The 21,270-nt window shown below is 37.8% G+C and overlaps 1 protein-coding gene across 1 annotated transcript in view; it reads left to right on the top strand.

Annotated features, from left to right (window-relative positions):
* The window catches only part of CPO (carboxypeptidase O), a 125,456-nt gene that overhangs the window by 61,750 nt on the left and 42,436 nt on the right, over window positions 1-21,270 (top strand). The window contains 1 exon segment of the mRNA XM_069075272.1: window positions 19,312-19,443. Coding sequence (XP_068931373.1) covers window positions 19,414-19,443 — 30 coding nt within the window. The 5' untranslated portion in view covers window positions 19,312-19,413.

The raw sequence follows: 21,270 nt of genomic DNA, 5'->3' as shown, positions 1-21,270 counted from the left end.
GAGAGAGAGAGAGAGAGAGAGAGAGAGAGAGAGAGAGAGAGAGAGAGGTCAAGGAGAAAGGAGACAAAGAATAAAAATATATGACATTGACATGGTGCCTAAATGTTTATAACATGCTCTAACATGTTGACCAACATCACTTAATCCTTGCAACAACCCTGTGAAATAAGTACTATAACTATTACTACCCCTATCCCTAAATTATCCTTTTTATTAAAGATGAGGGAAATAATTTCAGAAAAATGAAGTGATTTGCTCATAGTCACATAACTATCATAACTAGTTAGTATTAAAGGTAGAATTCAAGCCCAGATCTTCTCTAATTTCCAGTCCATTACTTTTGTTCATTATACCATATTGAATCCAATCTATACTTGCTTTAGTCATAAGGAGGTCATTAGTGACCATAGAAAGAAGGGTCTGGTTTCAGTAGTGTTGGAGAAGAAAGATAATTTTTGTAAGGGATTGAAGAGTGAGTATAAAGTTACAAAAAAAGGGAAAGTTGAGTAGAAAGTAGAAATTTGCCAATGAAAAGGAGAAAGGGCAATAGCTTGAGGGAGTAGCAGGGTCAAGCAAAGACTTTCATATAGTCAAGGAGATGAGAATTTTTGAAGACTGAGGAACAATCTAGTAAAGAGTTTGAAGGTACATCAGAGAGGAGATTAAGCAATGGGTTAAGGTCATGAAGGAGTTAGAAAAGAATAGATCTAAGGCCTAGGTTTATATGTTAGGCTTGACAAGGAGGGGAGTCATCTCTTCCTCTGAATCCAAGAAGAAATAGGATTGGATGAGTAAGGAAGCTATCAGTTTAAGTGGAATAAAGTTGAAGAAGTTCATGTAGGATAACTTAAGTCTTCTCAGTAAAGTAGGAGATAAGGCTATATCTGCTGAAAATGAGGGGATGCGGCAATCTAGGGACTTAAGGGAAAATGTCTGAAACAGCCATATTGGAGAAAGTGATAGTCAATAAGAGAATAAGGTTAAGAGACTTTCCCAGGATCACACATGTAGGGTATATCTGAGCATGGAAAAACTTACATAAACTGATGCTGAGGGAAGTAAGAAGAGTAAAAAAAAAATATAGATGATGACAACAATATAAAGGGAAAGAAAAACCACCACAAAACAATTAAATCTTACAAAGTTACAAATAATGAGTTTGATCTCAAAGCAGAGATATTAAAAAGACACTTCTATCAACTTTTTTCTTTTGTAGAGATGGGGGACCTCTAGGTATGAAATATTGCAATATATGGGCTGATTTTTTTTAAAAAATTGATTGGTTTTACAGATTTTTTTCCTCTTCTTCCTATTTTTCTTTTCTTTTTTTTAAGTTCCTTGTTACATGGGATCAATTTCTGGAAGGAGGAGAGGTAGTATGACAGGGGAAAATTGGGGCTATGTAAAAAGAAAATTTATGAATAAGAATTATTTTTTAAAACAAAATCATTTGAATTGATTATAATGTTGATACTAGATAATGGGTAACATTAGTTTTCTGCCAGCGGGTTGTGAAAGAAGTCAGTTCTGCCACTGTGAAAGAATTAGGTGCTGAGACTTTCTAATCTCGATGACAACATATAAAGAAAAGCTTGGACATAATTGCAGACTTTTCCTTTATAAATGAGATACCTACCAAGAGTTTTTGGATAAAAACTAAATATGATTTTTTTCCTCTCCATAGGCCTCAGCAGAAAGTAGCCCTTCATAGCTCTGATGTCTTTATGTTGTTTATAATTGTGATGCTTACCAAGGATTTAGGGATGAACCTGGGTTGAAAAAATTTGCAGTATTTAGGTTGCTACTAAAGACCACATTCTTTCCCTGCAGGAAGCAATATTTCTTATTTCCCATGCCATAGTTCCCCAAAGATAAATATATTCTTAATCCATGTTAGTTTCCATTCCATACCAATGTCAGTCAGAGTCATGGACAACTTCCTTTTATGGCAAATGGATGAGAACAATAAGTCATTGGTGCTTAACTTTTCATGGGGATGAGAAAATTCAACTTCTTTTCTTTGGCACTATTCTAAGCTCCCATAAACAAGGTGACTATCAGGTCTCAGTTTAAGGATAGCATTGGCAGATCTCTTGACTGATACTGCTTCCTTTCCCTATAGTTGATCTTTACTGGAAAACTTGTCAGGAAATGACCACATGATATTGGTGGAGACTGGCTAATCAGACCATACTTTGGCAAATGTCCCAGGAAGCATTATTTGGCTACAAAGAATTAAACAGTCAGGGTGACCAGGTGGCTCAGCGAGTAAGAGCACTGGCTCCCATGTCAGGATGACCTGGATCAAATCTGGGCTCAGATACTCAGCACCACACCCAGAAATAACTGGCCTTGTAAACTTGAGCAAGTTACTTAACCCCGATTGCTTTAAAAAAAAAAAAAAGAATTAAACAGTCCTCAACCATCTATTAAGTACTTAACTGCATAGTGCAGTAGAAAAAAAACTGGCTCTAAAATCAAAGGATCTGGATTCAAATCCTACTTCTGATATATGTTACCTTTCTGACCTTAGGCAACACACATAATTTGGATCTCAGTTTCCTCATATGTAAAATGGGGAGGACTAGATCAGGAACTCTTAATCTTTTGCATCTCATGGATGTCTTAAATAGTCTGGGAAAAGCCTAAAAAGTCTTTCTCAGAATAATGTTTTGAAATGCATGAAATAAAATACATAGGATTACTATGGAAACTAATTATATTTAAATAGTTATCAAAATATTTTAAAAACATAAATTCATGGACCCCAAGTTAAGGACACCAGGGATTAGATTCCATCTGAGATCCAATTTTTTATCTGTGACCCTATGTACTAAGCACTAGGAATACAAAGACAAAACTTAAACAGGCCCTGCCCTCAAAAGCTTCATTCTTTTGAGAGAGACAGCATGTAAGTAAATCAGGGGGCAGCTAGGTGGTTTAGTGGATAGAGTTCCAGGTCTGGAGTTGGGAAACTTCATCTTCTTGAGTTCAAATCTGGTCTCAGATACTTACTAGTTGTGTGACCCTGGGCAAGTCACTTAACCCTGTTTACCACAGTTTCTTTATCTGTAAAAATGAGTTAGAGAAGGAAATGGAAAACCACTCCAATATCTTTGCCAAGAAAACTCCAAATGAAAAACAAAGAGTTGGACACAATTGAACTGACTCAACAATAACAACAAAGGTGGATGGGGAAGGCACTTAACACACATATATGTATATGTGTATATATGAGAATATGTTTGTGTATATATATGCATATATATATGTATACACACACACACACACACACACACACACACACACACACACACAAAGGTTAGAAAGTCCCTACCCTCAAAGACCTTACATTCTATGGGGGAGGACATAACACATAGACAGATAAGTAGATGTAGGTGAATACAAACAAAATACAAAGTGATTATGGGATGTGGAAGTAACTGGGGAATCAGGAAGGGTCTCTCAAAGGAGACAGCATGACAAATCTGAAGACTGTGCATAATTGCAGCATTTGTCACTTCTTTTCCTCTCCTGGGTAATGCTCTGGGTATATTCCAAGTAGATGGGTTAGATGGGCTAGAACCAAGAAGATCCATCAAAGTTTCTTTGAATTTTTAAATATCTTGCAAACAAAACATCCTTTGCATATTTAAATATCTTGAAAACAATGTTCTAGCACCTGTATCAAATCCCTATTTTCCCCGGCTCTCAGTGTAACTGTGAGTAAGGGCATTTCAATTCTATTGCATTAGCTCTTAGCAGCAATAAGATAAAGAAGCCATGACTGGAAGCTTAATTAGACTAGAAGGAGGAGATAGACATGAAATAGGGTGAGACTAAGGATCCAAGAGGTCAGTATAGGTAGGGCTGGATGATCAGACTTGTGTGAAGGTCCACATGGGTCAGAATCTTGAGAGATCAAGAACTCAAGCTAGAAGCCTGAGGAGCATAAGATCAGTTTTCTGAGTTCAGAAGGGGAAAAAAAACCACTGAAACAAAACTTCATCATAAGGATATGGAGTAGACTGGAAGAATTGAGCACCAGGATGCTGGAAACTAAGCAATCCAATTCATGGCAGCTCAATTTGATTCAGTCTAAAAAAGGTTATTAAGCACCTGTGATATTCAAAGAACCATGCTAGGTCCTGGGGGCACAAAGATAAATTAGAGATGGTCCTTGTCCTTATGGAATTTATGATTTAGAAAGACATCTACAAGTAATTAATATTAAAAAAAACATGGTAAGGCTATGAGGGAGGTGTGGATAAAGTGTCATGTGAGGATAGGAGAGAGAATATCATTCCAGTTGGTTGGATGAGGGGAGATACAGAGGGACTGGGTACCAGTAATCCATAAATTCAGTTCAGCAAAAAGGGATAAATAGATTAAGGATTGTGATTAGCATTCCTACAACAGAAGCTGACTTAATTTTGAGCTTTTTGCTTAATACAAGGCAATGTGGGTATGATGGGGGCAAAAAGAGTGCTGATTTGAGAGCAAAAGATCTGGATTCAAGTCCTCTCTCTGCCACTTACTGTCTTCATGACCCCATTGGTCAAAGGCTTCACTTTTTTCATCTATAAAATGAGAATGGACTGAACTTGGGGAACTCTGAAAGTGGGAAGCCTATGTCTCCTTTGATATCCATATCGTTCCAAGATGTTGCTGGGAAAACCCTGACCAGATTGGGTGTACCCTGTCTAGAGGATTATCGGAAGAAAGATGGGGACAGAATTCTCCCAGGATGAGAAAGCATAAATTCTGATCTGCTCCATCAGAGTATCCATAACAATGAGACCCTTCATCACTAAAGTATGTCAATGTGTATACAGTTATTTCTACTGAATTTATAGGAGTGTTTCTTTAATAGTAATGGAATTTAAAGATCCCCCTGTATTGGCTTGATTTTTGGGTTGATTGTGTTAAAAAGAGCTTGTGAATCCCACTTGTGCGATGGAATTGCTGACATGAAAAGAGAGGGCTGAACTGGGAGGAGCTAGTGACATAAATTTAGAGAGACACAAGAAAAGAGAGGCAGAAGAACTTTTTGGGAAGCAGCATCTTGGAGGCAGAGAGAGACTGAGAGGATTGCTGAGGGCCACTTTGAATTGCCCAGGACTTTTGAGAGCTGCCACCCAGAGCTGCCAAGGACTGAGGAGACATGGCTGTTATGCTGGTACTTTGTCTGTTTTAATGTTGTTTTGCCAGATTTGTCCACTGGTGAAAGACAGTCCTATTGTTGCAGAGGTCCTGGAGCCTTGCTGTTGGTTCAGAGCTCCTGAGACTGTTCTGCAGACAGAGAGTGAATTCTGTCCACTGGTGAAGGACAGTGCTGTTGTTTCAGAGGTCTTGGAACCTTGCTGTTGGTTCAAAAGCCCTCAAGAAGGATTTTCTTGTTGTATGTTTACGAAATTCTGGAAGAGGGTTTTGCTAATGTTTTGAGGGGTCCTAGGACTGTTCTGCAGACAGAGAATGAATTAATGAAGACACTGGCAATGTATCTTGTGGCCTTGCTAGGCTTTGTCTCCCCAGGAACAAAGATTGCTGAGAATTTGCCTTGGGTCAAAATGAAGAAAAGACCTCTCTTTGGGTATTAAATGCTGTGCTTAAGCTTGTTGTAACTCTGGGGTAGATGGCCTATTTACTTGTAATCCAAGGGTGGGGAACTTTTGACTTTTTTTGTGCTCTGTGATTGAACAAATGAATGTACTTTACTTATGATTGGAAACTAATCTCCATTTGAGAAGAGGGGTTTTGTGATGGACTAAATGAATGTACAGCCTAGGGGTGGAGTAGTATTTAGAAGAGGGACTTTGTGATTGATTAAATGAATGTAATGTCCAGGGGTGTAGTACTTGATTGAATTACACTTGGTAAATGCTGTATTTTGAATTATGCTAAATTTTTATTCTCTCTGTTCTTAATTTGTCACTGAATAAAATGGAGAGCACCTATGCTGGTATTTTGAACCTTGGGAAGTTGCCTTTGCTTGGCATTACAGTTTCATATTGTTGATTTTATGACATTCCACATATCATAATTTGTTTAGTCACGTTAAACATATAAGTTGTTCCCAAGAGTTTTTTTGCATATATATGCATGTCTGTGTGTGTGCGCTTTTTTGAAGGGGGAAGACAGGGCAATTGGGGTTAAGCAACTTGCCCAAGGTCACAGGCTAGTAAGTGTTAAGTGTCTGAGACCATATTTGAACTCAGGTCCTCCTGATTCTAGAGCTGGTGCTCTATAAATTATGCCATTTAGCCCTCCCTAATATATATATTTTTTGCAAAAAATATTTTTTGTGATGTTTTTGGTAAAAAAAATTTCCTAACACTAGAATAATTGAAATTGGGGTGGGCAGAGTTGCAGGGGAAATATAAATGTCTACATTGTTGGTGGCACTATAGGTTGGTGGAAATGTTTTGGAGAATAATATGGTTATACACACACCCATGTGTGTGTTTATAGACATATGTATGTGTGTATATAGATCTATATATCTATACTTATATGTCATAAAGTTCCAAATTTAAAAAGGAATTTTTATTATACTACTTAAGGACTTCCTTTTATGTCAGTCTAAATAAAAAAGTTTTATAGGTTGTATTAATTTCCAAAAAGTCTAAAAATATTCATATAATATTATTAATAGGTCACAGGAGATGGACCAATCAGAGTACTTAATTTATATTTCTTCATGTCATCTTAAAAATTGTAAAGGTAAATAATCTTTACATTGTACCATGTCATATTAATACATCATGTATTATGTTATATTGCATCTATTTAAAAATAGATACTAAAAATATCAAGTCATGCTAGATTTTGGAACTACAATCTAAACTTTTCAAAACACCTTCTTTATAGATCACACTTGTCTTCCAGAAGTACTAAACAATGAAAGGCAGAGCTTATAAGACATTTGGGAGGATTTGTATGGACTCATGCAAAGTGAAGTAGCATAATTTATACAACAATATTTTATGTAAAGAAAAACAACTAAGAAATACTTTATAATTCTGATCAATGCAGTGACTAACCACAATTCCAGAAGACTGATGATAAAACATGTTGCCCATCTCCTGACAGAGAAATGACGAATTCAGGGTGCAGAATGAGACATTTTGTTTTACATGACTGATGTGGGAATTTAATTTGCTTGACTTCATTTTTGTTATAGTTGTTTTGTTTTATTTTTCAATTCAAAGTGAGAAAATAGATTTTTGTTCATTAAAAATTTTAATTTAAAAAAAATTATCAAGAAAAAACCCCAATATCATTCCTGAGCTAGAGTTTAATATTACACAAGAGTTTACAGCCCCAGCTAGATTGGCTGAATCAGAGGGAAGTTTAATGCAGCCTGAACAGTACCATGCTGGCATGTCCATGTCAACCATGAGCAGGAAATATCAGTAACTATAATAAAAAGACTAAAGCTTTGGTGTCAATGGGATGGAAATCAAGCAATCAATTCCTTTGCAATCTTCATAGTTCAATAATGAATTTCTAGCTCCAAATGCCTCCTTTGGCACCCTCTTTCCCATTTGTCTCAGCCTCTTGGATTTCAATACTTCAGTAACTGATACCAATCCAACCTTTCTCAGGTTATATTTGCTCTCCTAGCTAAAAGCTCCACCTACATCCCCCCTCCTGCCTCACTTCCTCCCCCACACTCAGCAGCAATCTTCTTCTCTTCCCTTCTCCTCCAGTGATTTTATCACTGGAATATGTCAGCTTGGCCCTTGATGAGCTGCAAAAGTTAGAATCGAAGTAGGAGAGAGATCGTTTGCCTAAAAGGCAGGTGTTATATCTGCATAGCTAGGGGCATAGACTGAATGTTTTCTTAACATTCTATCTAACCTTGTAACTACCAGATTCTAGCACTGCAAAATTGCAAAATAGGCAAAAATTTGTCTTTGGTAGCCCAAATCTTCCTTTTTTGCTTACATTTCTCTTCTTAGTAGTGACTACTATCTTCAAACATCCTGTCTTATATTCAGGAAAGAGCCTTACAAACTATGTCCCACTGAATATAGCAACTAAGTTTTATGTTACCTTTCTCAGGGATATTAGCATTTAACAGGGTTTAAAGTCTCTGTTTAGACAAACCTAAATGAATAGATTTCCTAGTACAAGCAAACCAATCAGGGACCCTTCTTAAAAAAAAAATTGGCAGAAGGATCCTTCTTTGTGCTCCTGAAATCACACTAATAGGTAGCTAGCTATTCCGCTTTGTCTTTAAGTCAGTCCTGTCTAATATATAACTCCTTCAATGTTGATTTGATGAGGTGTATTGGTCTAGCAGATAAAAGTAGTTACACTAAGCTACCTTGAGATCCAGCGAGATTCATTGACTTCACTGTTTCCAAGTCAGGCATAAGTACAGAAATGGTGTTGATTTTCATGTCAGAACCTGCCCTGAATCTCAGATGAGAGCTGTTGTTGGCTTTCTTGTACAAAGAAGGAAGGCTGACATTTGGTCTCCCCTAACCAGAATATCCTCTTTCTACCACCCCCTACCACTCACCATTACAGTTAAATGCAGAAGCTCCCAAGCTACGATTATGGATTGGCAAAGTGATGGCTGTGTCTCCACTACTTCGTCATGATTAGAGATGCCCTATTTTTCTGCCTTTGGGGTATTTTTTTTTTTTGAGTTTACTTCACTCTTTTTGTCTGTCTCTTACATGAACTTCCTACTGTCACTTATTGATTTCCTTGGTGCCAAAGTTGGGAACATTCCCAAGGAAGCTCAGACTTAATCATGTTTTTTTTTTATCCAGTAAATTCTTTTGTTAAGCATTTGGAGAGGAAGTCTGGAAAGTCCATCACTAATAGGTAACTCGATCATATTTCTTGTGGGGAGAAAATCCTCACCCAAGTCCAAATCGCATTACTTGGGCTGAAATAGATTTAAGACTCAAAAAAAAAATGATTGCTCATTTGGACAAGGACCTTGGTTTTCAGCACATATATTTCATGTAAACGTGATTGATGATCCATATTTTTCCCCATGGGTATTCTTTTATTTACAGAATGAAAACTGCCAACTTAGACACAAAATGTTTTTGGTATTGAATCTGGAGACACTAATTTAGAAAGGCAATATATACATACATATATATATATATGACATATATACATATATATGTATATATATATATATGACAGTATATGGGAAGGGGAATAGAGGGAAGACTAAAATCTTTCTTAAATATATGTTTTTGGTGGGGTTTTTTTTGGAGGGGGGAAGATAGGGCAATTGGTGTTAAGTGACTTGCCCAAGGTCACACAGCTAGTTTTGGGTTAAGTGTCTGAGGCCGGATGTGTACTAAGGTCCTCCTGACTACAGAGTTGGTGCTCTATTCACTGTGAAACCTAGCCACCCCTAAATATATGTTTTAACTAATCAATCAACAAGCCTTTTCAAAGTACTTGCTATACCCTCGATGGCCCAGTGGATAGAGTGACAGGCCTGGAGACAAGAAAATTCATTTTCCTGAGACCAGATACTTCCTAGCTTTGTGACCCTGGGCAAGTCACTTAACCTTGTTTGCCTCAGTTTCCTCATCCATAGAATGAGCAGGAGAAGGAAATGGCAAACCATTCCAGTATCTTTGCCAAGAAAATTCCAAATAAGGTTACAAAGAATCAGACATGACTAAAGAACAACAACAATATCCTAGGCATTGTGCTAAGTCCTGGGGATAAAAAAAGGGTAAAACAGTCCCTGCCCTCAAGGAACTCACATTCTAGTGGGGAAAAACAATGTGCAAACTTTGTATATACAAAGTGTTGTTTTTTCTTCATTTTCTTTCTTTTTTAATTTTCTCTTTAGTTTTCAGCATTCACTTTTGCTTTCAACCTTCATTTCCATAATTGGAATGAGTTTTTAATTTTCTCTCTTTCCCACCCCTTCTCCCTCCCCAAGAGAGCATGCAATCTGATACAGACTCTACATTTACATTCACATTAAACGTATTTTCACATTAGTCATGTTGTAAAGAATTGGAACCAATGGGAGGAACCACAAGAAAGACGAAATAAAACAACAACAAAAGAGAGCAAATAGTATGTTTCCACTTGCATTCAGACTCCAGAGTTGTCCTTTGTTTTCAAAGAGGACCAATGACATCACAGGATCATGTCTTGACTTGTGTATGAATTGGATTTAAGTGATGCAGAGTTGCACAAAGTTGTCAACCTCACTCTCTTTTCAAGAGTCACTGAAATCCAGTGGCAAATCAAAAGTCAAGAGGTCTCATGGTGGCCCATGCAGTGGATGACCTTGGTGTCTTCAATCTCTGATCAAGCTCTAAGCACTCCACAGTGCCTACTACAGCCACCATCATGGCTGTTGGAAAAAATTGTTCTTATCCACCCATTCTAACTGGGGGAGTCTTCACATGCTTTGAGTAGACATTTCCCAAACTCACTAAGTGGTTTGAAGCCTGATGCCAGGTGTAACCAATAGGCATTCTGCAAATTCTTTTTTTTTTATCAAATGCTTTATTAACTTCTAGTTTGCATCATTAATTTTTACAAGATTTTGAGTTACAAATTTTCTCCCCGTTTTTCCCCTACCTACCACCCCAAAATAGTGATCCCACTGGATATCCCCTCCTCCAATCTGCTCTCTCCCATATCTTCTCCCATACCCCCTCTGACTTTCCAGTAGGGCACAGTGGATCTCTATGCCCCAGTAGCTGTATATCTTATTTCCAGTTACATGTAAAATAGTATTAATAATAGTATATATAAACATTTGATTTTAATACTTTGAATTCCAGATTCATTCCCTTCTTCCCTTGTCACCACCCTTACTGGGAAGATAAGCAATTCAGAATAGGTTGTACATGTGTAGCTATACAAAACATTTCCATAGTGGATATATTGTGAAAGTCTGACTATATTTCCCTCCCTTCTATCCCATCTCCCACTTGTTCTATTCTCTACTTTCATCCTGTCTCTTTTTAAAAGTGGGTGTTTCCAACTTCCCTCCCCCCAAGCCTGCTCTCCCTTCAATCATTCCCCCCCCCATCCCCTTACCCACTACTCTCCTGTAGGGTGAGATACCCTATTTGGTGTGTATGTCATTCCCTCCCTAAACCAAATTCAATGAGAATAAGGTTGACCCATTCCCTTTTGCCTTCCTGTTCTTCCCCTCCATTGTAACCATTTTCCCTTGCCTCTTCTATATGAGATAGTTTACCCCATTCTGTCTCTCCCCATCTCCTCTCACTATATTCCTCTCTCACCTCTTAATTTCACCTTTTAAGTATCATTCCTTCCTATTAAGTTGGTCCTGTGCCCTCTATCTATGTATACCTGCACACATATATACATACATTCAAATATGTATTCATATGCCCATATACCCTCCTATATAGCTATATATGTATATATGTGTGTATATGTGTGTGTGTGTGTGTGTACACACACACACACATACACACACATTTCTATTCCCTTCAACTATTCTCATACTGAGAAAAGTTTCATAAGTTACAATTATCATTTTTCCATGTAGGGATCTAAATAGTTCAACTCTGATAAGTTCCTTATGATTTCTTTTCCCTGTTTACCTTCTCATGTTTCTCTTGTTTCTTGTATATCAATGTCAAATTTTCTATTCAACTCTGGTTTTTTCATCAAGAATGCTTGAAAGGCTTCTATTCCACTGAATGACCATATTTTCCCCTGAAATGTGATACTCAGTTTTGCTGGGTAGATGATTCTTGCTTTTAATCCCAGATCCTTTAACCGCTGGAATATCTTATCATATCAAACCCTTCCATCCCTCAGTGTAGAAGCTGCCATATCCTGTGTTATCCTGATTGTGTTTCCACAATATTCATATTATTTCTTCCTGGCTGCTTATAATATTTTCTCCTTGATCTGGGAACTCCAGAACCTGGCTATAATATTCCTAGGAGTTTGCTTTTTGGGATCTTTTTCAGGAGGTGATCAGTGGATTCTTTCAACCTCTATTTTGTCCTCTGGTTCTAAAACATCAGGGATGTTTTGAGAATTTCTTGAAGGATGATTTCTAGGTTCTTTTTTAATCATGGCTTTCAGGTAGTCCAATAAATTTTAAATTATGTTTCCTGGATCTATTTTCCAGGTCAGTGGTTTGTCCAATGAGATATTTCACATTGCCTTCTATTTTTTCATTTGTTTGCATCTGTTTAATAGTATCTTGGTTTCTCCAAAAGTCAATAGCTTCCCTTTGCTCCACTCTAATTCTGAAGGAATGATTCTCTTCAGTGAGCTTTTGAAATTCTTTTTCCATCTAGCAAATTTGGCTTTTTAATGCATTCTTCTCCTCATTGCCTTTTTGAGCCTCTTTTGCCATTTGAATTAGTCTATTTTTTACGGTGTTATTTTCTTCAGTCAGGTTGTTGACTCTCATTTCATAATTTTCTTGCATCATTCTCATTTCTCTTCCCAATTTTTCCTCCACTTTTCTTATTTGGCTTTCAAAATCCTTCTTAAGGTCCTCTATGGCCTATAACCAGTTCATATTTTTCTTGGAAGCCTTTGGTGCAGGAGTTTTGATTTTGTTTTCTTCATCCTGTTCCACCTTTGAGCCTTTTTGTCCCCAAAATAGGAGTGTAAAGTTGGGTTACTCTGTTTGCTTTGTTTCCTTTGCCTGCTCATGTTTCCACTCAATTACTTGATTTTTGGGCTTTTTAACACAGTAGGACTCTGCCACCAAACAGGAGCTTCATCCCAAATTTTACTCAGCTGCCAAAGGTATTAGTTGGGTGCTCTCTCTGAAGCCTCCACCTGCTCTAGCAAGCTGGTTGCACACCCCAGGACCTCCACCCTAGACAGTGATCCAGATCCAAGCAGGTTAAAGCAAGAGGGATTACCCCTCTAACTGGTCACTTGGTCCCCCTAGTGCAATCATTCCTGACTAAAGTGTAAAAGGAATCTAATCTAGGTAAATTCCTGCCTATTGTTCACCTACGTAAGCAGCTTGGGTGGAGGTAGATGCTTTTGTCTTAGAGATATGAGTCTCTAAGTCAAAGAGTGACATAATGAGTCAGGTACCCAGACCATTGTTAGAATAGGCTGACCTCTCATTATAATATTCATTATATTTTTATTAATTGTTATTTTTGTTATTTTCTTTTAATTGTTAACCTATCAGAGTTGATTTCTACCTGGGAACACTTACTCTTCCAAGTATATTTAAACATCCAGCAGCCCTCAAGGTTTATCATTGGTTTATGAGAGAAGAGGAGCTGAAGGCCAGGAGCTGAAGCAGCCATGTGGATATGGCTTCAGGGCCTCAGTGCCACAGCCACTTCTCGCCCCAGGGGCAAAGGCCGACCGCACACCTGAGCTACTGGATCCCAAAGTCCACACTGCACTGACTTCTCACTTTTTCCTTAGCATATGTGGGTTGATAATTCTGGAAACCACCACAGCTGCTGGTGATCTGAAGTCCCTCCAGATGGCAGCTGCTGTGGCCACCATGAGGCTAAGACCTCTGGCTCGCATGGGCTAGGGTTGGCTCCCAAAGCATTGCGCTGGCCGCTTCCTGCTGGGCTGTCCTTAGCAGGAGGTTAGCTTCTCTGTGTCATTTTGTGAGTTCTGTAGCTTGAAAGTTTGTTCAGAGTCACCTTTTACATGAATTGAAGGAGGTAGAAGCCAGAGCCCCACAGAAGTCCTGTTTCTACTCCAACATCTTGACCAACTCTCTATTCTGCAAATTCTTAGAACCATGAGTGTGAGTTGGGTGAATCAAGTGGACATCAAAGGTGAATGAGCAGCTCTGCAATGGGCTTGATAAGTCCTCACACCAGAGGTGCTAGTCCTTCTTAACACCCCATGTACCCCAATGGGAAGTGATCTCAGAGGGAAGATACTGCCAGTGGGTGTAACTGAGAAAGGCTTCTTGCAGAAGGGAGGAGTTGAGTGGGGTCTTTGAAAAACTAAGGAAGTGAAATGCATTAAATCATTCATTCATTCAGTCAACAGAATCACAAATTATAGGTGGTTTGCATTTATATAATACTTTAAGGTTTACAAAGCACTTTATATATATATATATAATTTCATTTGATTCTTCCAACAATCCTGGGAGGTAGGTGCTGCTTTATTCCCCTTTTAAAGATGAAAAAGCTGAGTCTGAGAGAGGTTATATGACCTGGTTTTAGTCACACAGCTAGTGTCTGAGGCAGGATTAAACAAACACTCTTATTTACTGTGCCACCTAGGAAACAAACAGAAAAGGAAACAGACACCTTGAAGGAGAACTATGGAATCATTATAATGTAAGTCAAAGCCCAGATCTTTTGTGTGGTAATGAGTGAAAAGAAAGTCATAATTTGTGGCTATTAATTATCAGTTTATTAATAATAGTTAGCAAATAATTAATAAAATTATGGTCACTGACTTTCTCTCATAAACCAATGATGAACCTTGAGGGCCACTGGATGTTTAAATATACTTGGAAGAATAAGTATTTCCAGGTAGAAATCAACTCTGATTGGTTATTAATTAAATTTAATTAAAGTTATTAATTAAAATTATTTAATTAAAAAATAACAATTAATAAAAATATAATGAATACTCATTATGTCACTCTTTGACGTAGAGACTCATCTCTCTAAGACGAAAGCATCTACCTCCACCCAAGCTGCTTATGTAGGTGAACAATGGGCAAGAATTTACCTAGATTAGATTCTTTTTACCCTTTAATCAGAACTAAGCTTTCCTAGTTGGCTGGGCTTTTGTCCAAGATTGAGGAGTTTCTTAACCCAATCTTATTATCAGTCCTGTCTTTCATAGGCTTCTTTGACCTAGTAGAGAATGAGGAAATAGGAAGGGAAAAAATCTCTGGATCCTCCTATATTAATTGGTTATTAATAATTATTTCTCTCAGTGTAAGTCTATTGTCTGCCTCTGACATGATTTCAAAGCATCATTTTAAAATTTCCTCCCTGTGGAATTTCATTATCCCTCACCCTTAATGACTTGAAATCAGGAGTGGGTTCATCTCTGTCATTAAATTACATGACCATGAGCAAGTCAATCTTTTTGGCCTTAGTATTTTTTGCCTGGCCTGTGATTTCAGTAGTTTGGAGAATTCTATGTGAGAAAACTTCTTCTGACAATGCAGATCTTTGTCTGTTCTGCAACTTAGTCTTGATCTCATAGCCAGTCTGTGTCACAGGGGCACCTGAACCCAGGTCTGCTTGATTTTGAAGCTAGCTCTCTGCCTATTCTCAGTGTCTCAGCTGTATTTGCAAAGAAGGGTATGACTGAGTGATTTTACAATCCCATCTAGTTCAAACAATCCAAGAGTTTATAAGCCTCTCAATACAGCCTTTATAAAATATGAAAGCTCGTGCTCCATCTTGCAATCTTAAGTACCAAATAGCTATTTAAATCTGGGCAGCTCTGCTTACTGTGTGACCCCCTTGCCATTTCTTCAAAATCTTTTCTAGAATTCTTCCCTCTCCTCCTCTTCTTAAAAAACAATCTGCCTCTTAAATATATGCCTTGCCCTACATTTAGTGAATTATTGAATGAATAAATAGATCACCACAGAAGAAATCAGGTTTGTTTTTTAATAATGAAGATTAAGGTTCACTAACATGTGTAAAAAGGATTTGTGATCAGTCCTTTAAAACTTATGACTTGAATCTAAGAAGAAAGTAGAAAGCAGATAGAAGATTACTTTGACAATCACAAGGGATAGTGGAGTAGATAGTTCACAGGATTTAGAGCCAGAAAAGACCTCAGTGGGCATCTAGTCCAACCCATTCATTTTACAGATATGGAAACTGAGGCCAAGAGGTCATGGAATTACTTGCTTAAAGTCACAGAAACAACAAATAACAGAGCTGGGATTGAAATTCAGATCCTCTTCCTTCAAATCCAACACTTTCTTCTACCATTATACCATACCTTATGGGTTAAAAAATACCTTGGTAATATACTGATGGGAAGCTAGGTGACACAGTGTATAGAGTACTGGGCCTGGAGTCAGGAAGACATCTTCTGAGTTAAAATCTGATCTTAGACACTAGTTGTGTATCCCTAGACAAGTCACTTAATCCTATTTGCCTAAATTTCTTCATCTGTAAAATGAGCTGGAGAAGGAAATGGCAAACCACTCCATTATCTTTGCCAAGAAAACCCTAAATGGGGGTCACTGAGAGTTGAACACAACTGAAAAAACAACTTAATTGAATAATGTACTGAGACAATGTGTGTCATTTAACTTTCTCCTAGAAAATTTGAGTTAGTCTTATTAAAAGTTAACTCCTAACAATTCCATAGGGTTAGGTAATGCAGGTTTATGATCTTTAATTTACAGATAAGGAAACTGAGACAAAAGAGACTTGATAACTTCTCATGGTTATACAGCTAAACAAGCAGTAGATCAAGAACTTAAACTAGGTATTTCAAAGCCAAGGTCAGAGCATTTCCCACTGTGCGAGAAGTTCTTTCCCAACATTGGTCTTAATATCCTAGCATGTACCTTTTGGAGGAAACTTCCTTAATCATGTATATCAACCATGAAGCATTCACAATGCCTATGGTAACTATAAATATGCTGATATGGTTATTAATCACAAAATGTAACAGGCTCTCTACATGGGGGACATAGCTAGAACATTTATTCAAATACCAGAAAACTGAGTCCCAAAACCAGAAAATCAAAGCCATCACTGTAGACACAGAGTTGGAACACATAGTTAATACAGTAAACACCCGCATTCTCAAGCTTTCATAACAGAACAGGCTATTTCAGGCAAAGATCCTCCTCTCTTCACTCACGGAAACTGCTCAGCCTCCACGCAGCTCTCTCCCAGCAGGTCCAGCCCCCCGCAGTTCCTGTCCCTGGCAGTCTTCAGCAGGAGTCTTAGCAGAAATTCTGGCTGGCTCAAAAAAAAAAAAGGAGCTTGTGCAGCCACTGCTTCCAGTCACCTAGCTGACTCCAGCTGGGCTCCTACTCAGCCTCCTTCCTGCCCCACCCCTTCTTGCTATATCAGCAAATTCAAGGGGCATGAAAGATCTTCAAATCCCATTACCATTACATCATGTCATATCAAAAAACCTTACTCCAGTTTAATACTATGCAAAGATTAATTGATCTTATTTTCCTCTAATGCCCACCTCTATAGGCAGATAGAGAAACTTTTTATTAATATAAGTCACTGACCTAAGGCTCTGTGTGTGTGTGGGGGGGGGCAGCAGTTTACAACAGCATGAATAAAATGCAAATTTACTAGGTTTTTTTCTTGCTTTTAGAGAGAAACAGAATCTACTAAAAAAAATGCAAAACCTAAATATAAAAGAAACAAATACAAATAATTTAAAGCTTAATTTGTTTCTCTATCATGGTAAATTAAAGGAGAGGGGTAGGATGGAGAAGAGGAAGATAGGAAGATAGAGTAAGAAATGTTGAGAAAAAGATGGGCAGAGGCACATATATCAGAAGATACACAGAAAAAAGAGACACAAGAGTTCAAAGACATGGAAACTTTTGTGCAATTGTATCTTCCCTTGGTGGCCTTTAGGTATTTAATGATTATAATTACATCCATGTTATGTTTTTGCAACTATAGGTTTAAGTAGGAACATTACTTCTTATTTTCCCTGTGTATTAGATAATATTAAGCTGCAGATTATCTGTCTTGAGCCCACTGTTATGCTATCATTAGACCTGTTGTCAACTCTTGGCATACTCTCTTTCAATTTTCCTGTTAAGATTTGTAGATTACCATTTGGGGAACTCACCTGAATGTGTTCATGGTATTAGTACACTGAGAAACAGTAGCATATGGGTATGTCCCATCAGAAGACCAGATCTAGGCTGCCTTTGAGAACGTGGCAGCTATGCCAACCATCATTGATGGTGATCTTTTGAAATAGCAACTACAATTGTTTCCTCATCTGTAATATGGAGTGGTTAGAGTCAATGACCTGTAAAGTCCCTTTCAGCCTTGAATATGTGATTCTATTATCTGTATGAAATTAGTACATGTTCCCCTATAATTTAAGTTCCTCAACAGTGAAAGTCTCTTTATTTCTAGTACCTTGTACATGGTAGGATGCTTAATATGTGATTGTTGATTAGAATTGAATTGCTCTTATTATATTTGGCCCACCACTTTAACCTCTGGAAATCTTTTGGGAACTTGCCTGTCATCCAACATGATTGCCACCCCTCCCAACTTCATGTCATCTTAAAATTTGAGAAACATATCGTCCATGCCGTAGGTCCACATCATTGGCAGAAGCGCTGAATATTATAGGGCCAAGATGAGATCCTCAAGTTCCTGACCCCTTCCAACCTGACAAGCCATTAGTGATGATTGCTTGGGTATGCAGTTCAACTACGTCCACACCTGCCTAGCTGTACTTTTGTCTGGCCTTTATCCTTTCTCTCCAGAGAAATTTTGTTGAATCCTTTTGACATCAGAAAGGTTGGGGGCAGAGCTGAGAACAGAGTCCCCAAATCCCGATGCTCCTTTAGTGTATTTAACTTTTCTGAGCCTTAGTTTCACCATAAGTACAATGGGAGCAATCATGCATGCACTGCCCTCCTGAGAGTTGTTGTGGGCTAAGCACTTTGGAGACCACAAAGCACTGTGTGAATGTGAGCTGTAATTGCTAGTCATTGGAATTCTAAAAACAATTGTAATTATTTTTCTTTACAGCAAGACTGAATCTGCCTCTCTGTAACTTCTACCCCCAGCTTCTAGTTCTGCCCTCTGGGTTCCAATCTCTCTTTCACATGAGAGTTCTTCCAATACTTGAAGGCAGCTGTCAGGTTACCCCAAAGTCTTCTCTTCTCCAGGCTAAACATTCTCCATTCCTTCAGCCAATGCTCATACGAATACAGGCCCAAAGTCCTTCACTAGCCTTATTTACCTTTTTTGGAAACTCTCCAGCTTAGCAATCTGGTCCCCAGTACTGTCATCTATTCTCCAACTTATCAACGTGACATACAGTATTCCAGATGTGGTTGAGAAAAACAGAGCTGAGCAGAATTGTCACCTATATCCTGAACATTATGCCTCCCATTGCAACTCCCACTGGACTGTAAGCTCCTTGAGGACAGGGACTGGGTTTTGTTCTTCTGTGTTCTGTTCTTCCCACCCCCAACATCTAGCAAAGCTTCAGGCAAACACCATGGGTTCAGCATTTGTTGAATGGTTGCTGTTGACCAGAATTAATTATAAAATGCTTGGCACAGTGTCAGGCACAGAGTAGATGCTTTAAAATGTTAATTGATCGAATTATACTAAGAATAACTCCCTGAAAACTTTGTCTTATTAGTTTTAGAAATATCTTCTCAAAAATAAGCCTACATGAAGTCTTCAGTGAAGAGTCAAAAGCTTCAGGAATCTTTCTAGAACAAACATATCATGACACTCCCAAATGAAGCCTGAACCAGGAACCAGATTAAAGGTAGCTCCTATCTGATTTTTATATGTTGATATATTCATTAAATATATATGTGTGTGTATGTATATATGTGTGTATACATATACACATATGCATATGTGTACATACATATATGTATATGCGTGTATATATGTATGTACAGTCAATTCTCAACATTTGTGCTTTAACTTTCATGACTTCAAGTATTTGAGTGATTTTATTAGTAGCTTCATTTTCACCATTGCATTGACAACCACACATATTTGGGGCCATGCACAGCAGAGAAAAAAAATGTGTGCAAGTTTGTGCAACAGCTGATCTTGTTCACTCTACTGTTGTAAAGAGCTCCCCATGCATTTATTGCATATTTTCATCGTGTGCCTTGAAAACGCAAGTTTTGTGCTGTAATTATGATCCCAAAGTTCAGAGCAACTCTTTTGTACTCTAAGCTGAAGCGTGCAAAGTCAGTGATGTGGCTTAGTGGGAAAATATAGGTGTTAGATAAACATCATGCTGTCTGTGGCCATTGTCAGTTGCAAGTTTGGTGTTAATGAATCCAAGATTGGTTATATCTGCAAAAAGAAGGAAAGTTTTTGTAAAAGTGTTCATGAATCTGCTCTGGAAAGTGCCAAAGTAATCTTTCAAGTATTTGATGGAGGAATGGAAAAAATGGAAAAGCTATGCTCCTATCCTCTGAGATCCTTAAGGATCTCAAATAACACATGAAGCAAACATCACTAATGGATTATTTCAAGCTGGTACATAGTTCGTGATCTCCAATGTCATCCACCAGCTGTGAAGGACAGAGCATCAGAAGTGATGTTGAGACCTTGCCGGACACAGCATCTTCCAACAGTAGCAGCTAAAGTCCCAGCAACCTCCCCCTTGGTTTTCAGAAGGTGGCCAAGGTAGAGAAGTTCACAACAGTATAGCATACAGTTACAATGATCTCCCACATCAGCTGACACAGTGGAAGGTAAGAATCAGGTAAAAAAAAGTTTTAAGAATTTTATTTGATGCATTATTTATGGTACTGTAGATTTCATGTGTTATGAAAAGTAAATATTATCTGAAATCAATTTTTTGCTTTTTTATTGAGATGTTAGCACAGAAAGGTCACAGAATTCTAGGGAACTATTAGTGAGAAAAATGTTTTTCATGTTACCAATTTTATTTTGTATACTATATTTTATGGGTTATTTCATGGTAACTATGTTAGGAAAAGTCACATTATCAGAATTAATGTTTTATTATAATGAATTACATGCAGAAAATTGTATTTTCAACAGTTGCTAGAGAAAGATTACAGTTTTTTGTGGTCCCAAGAACTAACTTTCTATATCTCATAGGTTCAATGTGTGAATACTAATGTTTTTAACTTTTGCCCCATTTCTAAGAATTTTACACCTGCAAAAAGTTGAGGATTGTTTGTGTGTGTGTGTGTGTGTGTGTGTGTGTTCTTCTAAGTCAATATTCAGATTCCCAATAAGGAATTCTTATGTATTTTATAGTGATCATCATTTCCTTTTGAGTTTGATACTGTTGTCTAGAAAATATTTATATCCAAGTTTTAACAAGCTTGAAACTTCAGTAAGATTTTGTGGACCCCTGCATATTTACTCTGAATTACTGAGCATGATGTTTAGGTGAAAGCACTGTTGGACTATCAAGTCCTTGACAAGTAACTCTGTGGATCAGAATATAAGTTATATTTTTCTTCAACTCCATAGAAAACCTGTGTATGGCCTATATGGGGACACTCTGGTGGTCAGCAAATTACTGTACAGTGTGTCCTAAAAGTTGGAGTGAAGTTTTAAATTGCTAAAGCTTAAAAAAAGGGACAGGAGACTA

Source organism: Petaurus breviceps, unplaced genomic scaffold (assembly GCF_028583685.1).
Source record: "Petaurus breviceps papuanus isolate PSGF00001 unplaced genomic scaffold, PetGlider_PUasm1.0 90903, whole genome shotgun sequence".
NCBI classification, from domain to species: domain Eukaryota; kingdom Metazoa; phylum Chordata; class Mammalia; order Diprotodontia; family Petauridae; genus Petaurus; species Petaurus breviceps.
Note: the sequence above shows the minus strand (reverse complement) of the source record. Positions and strands in the feature narration are given on the sequence as shown.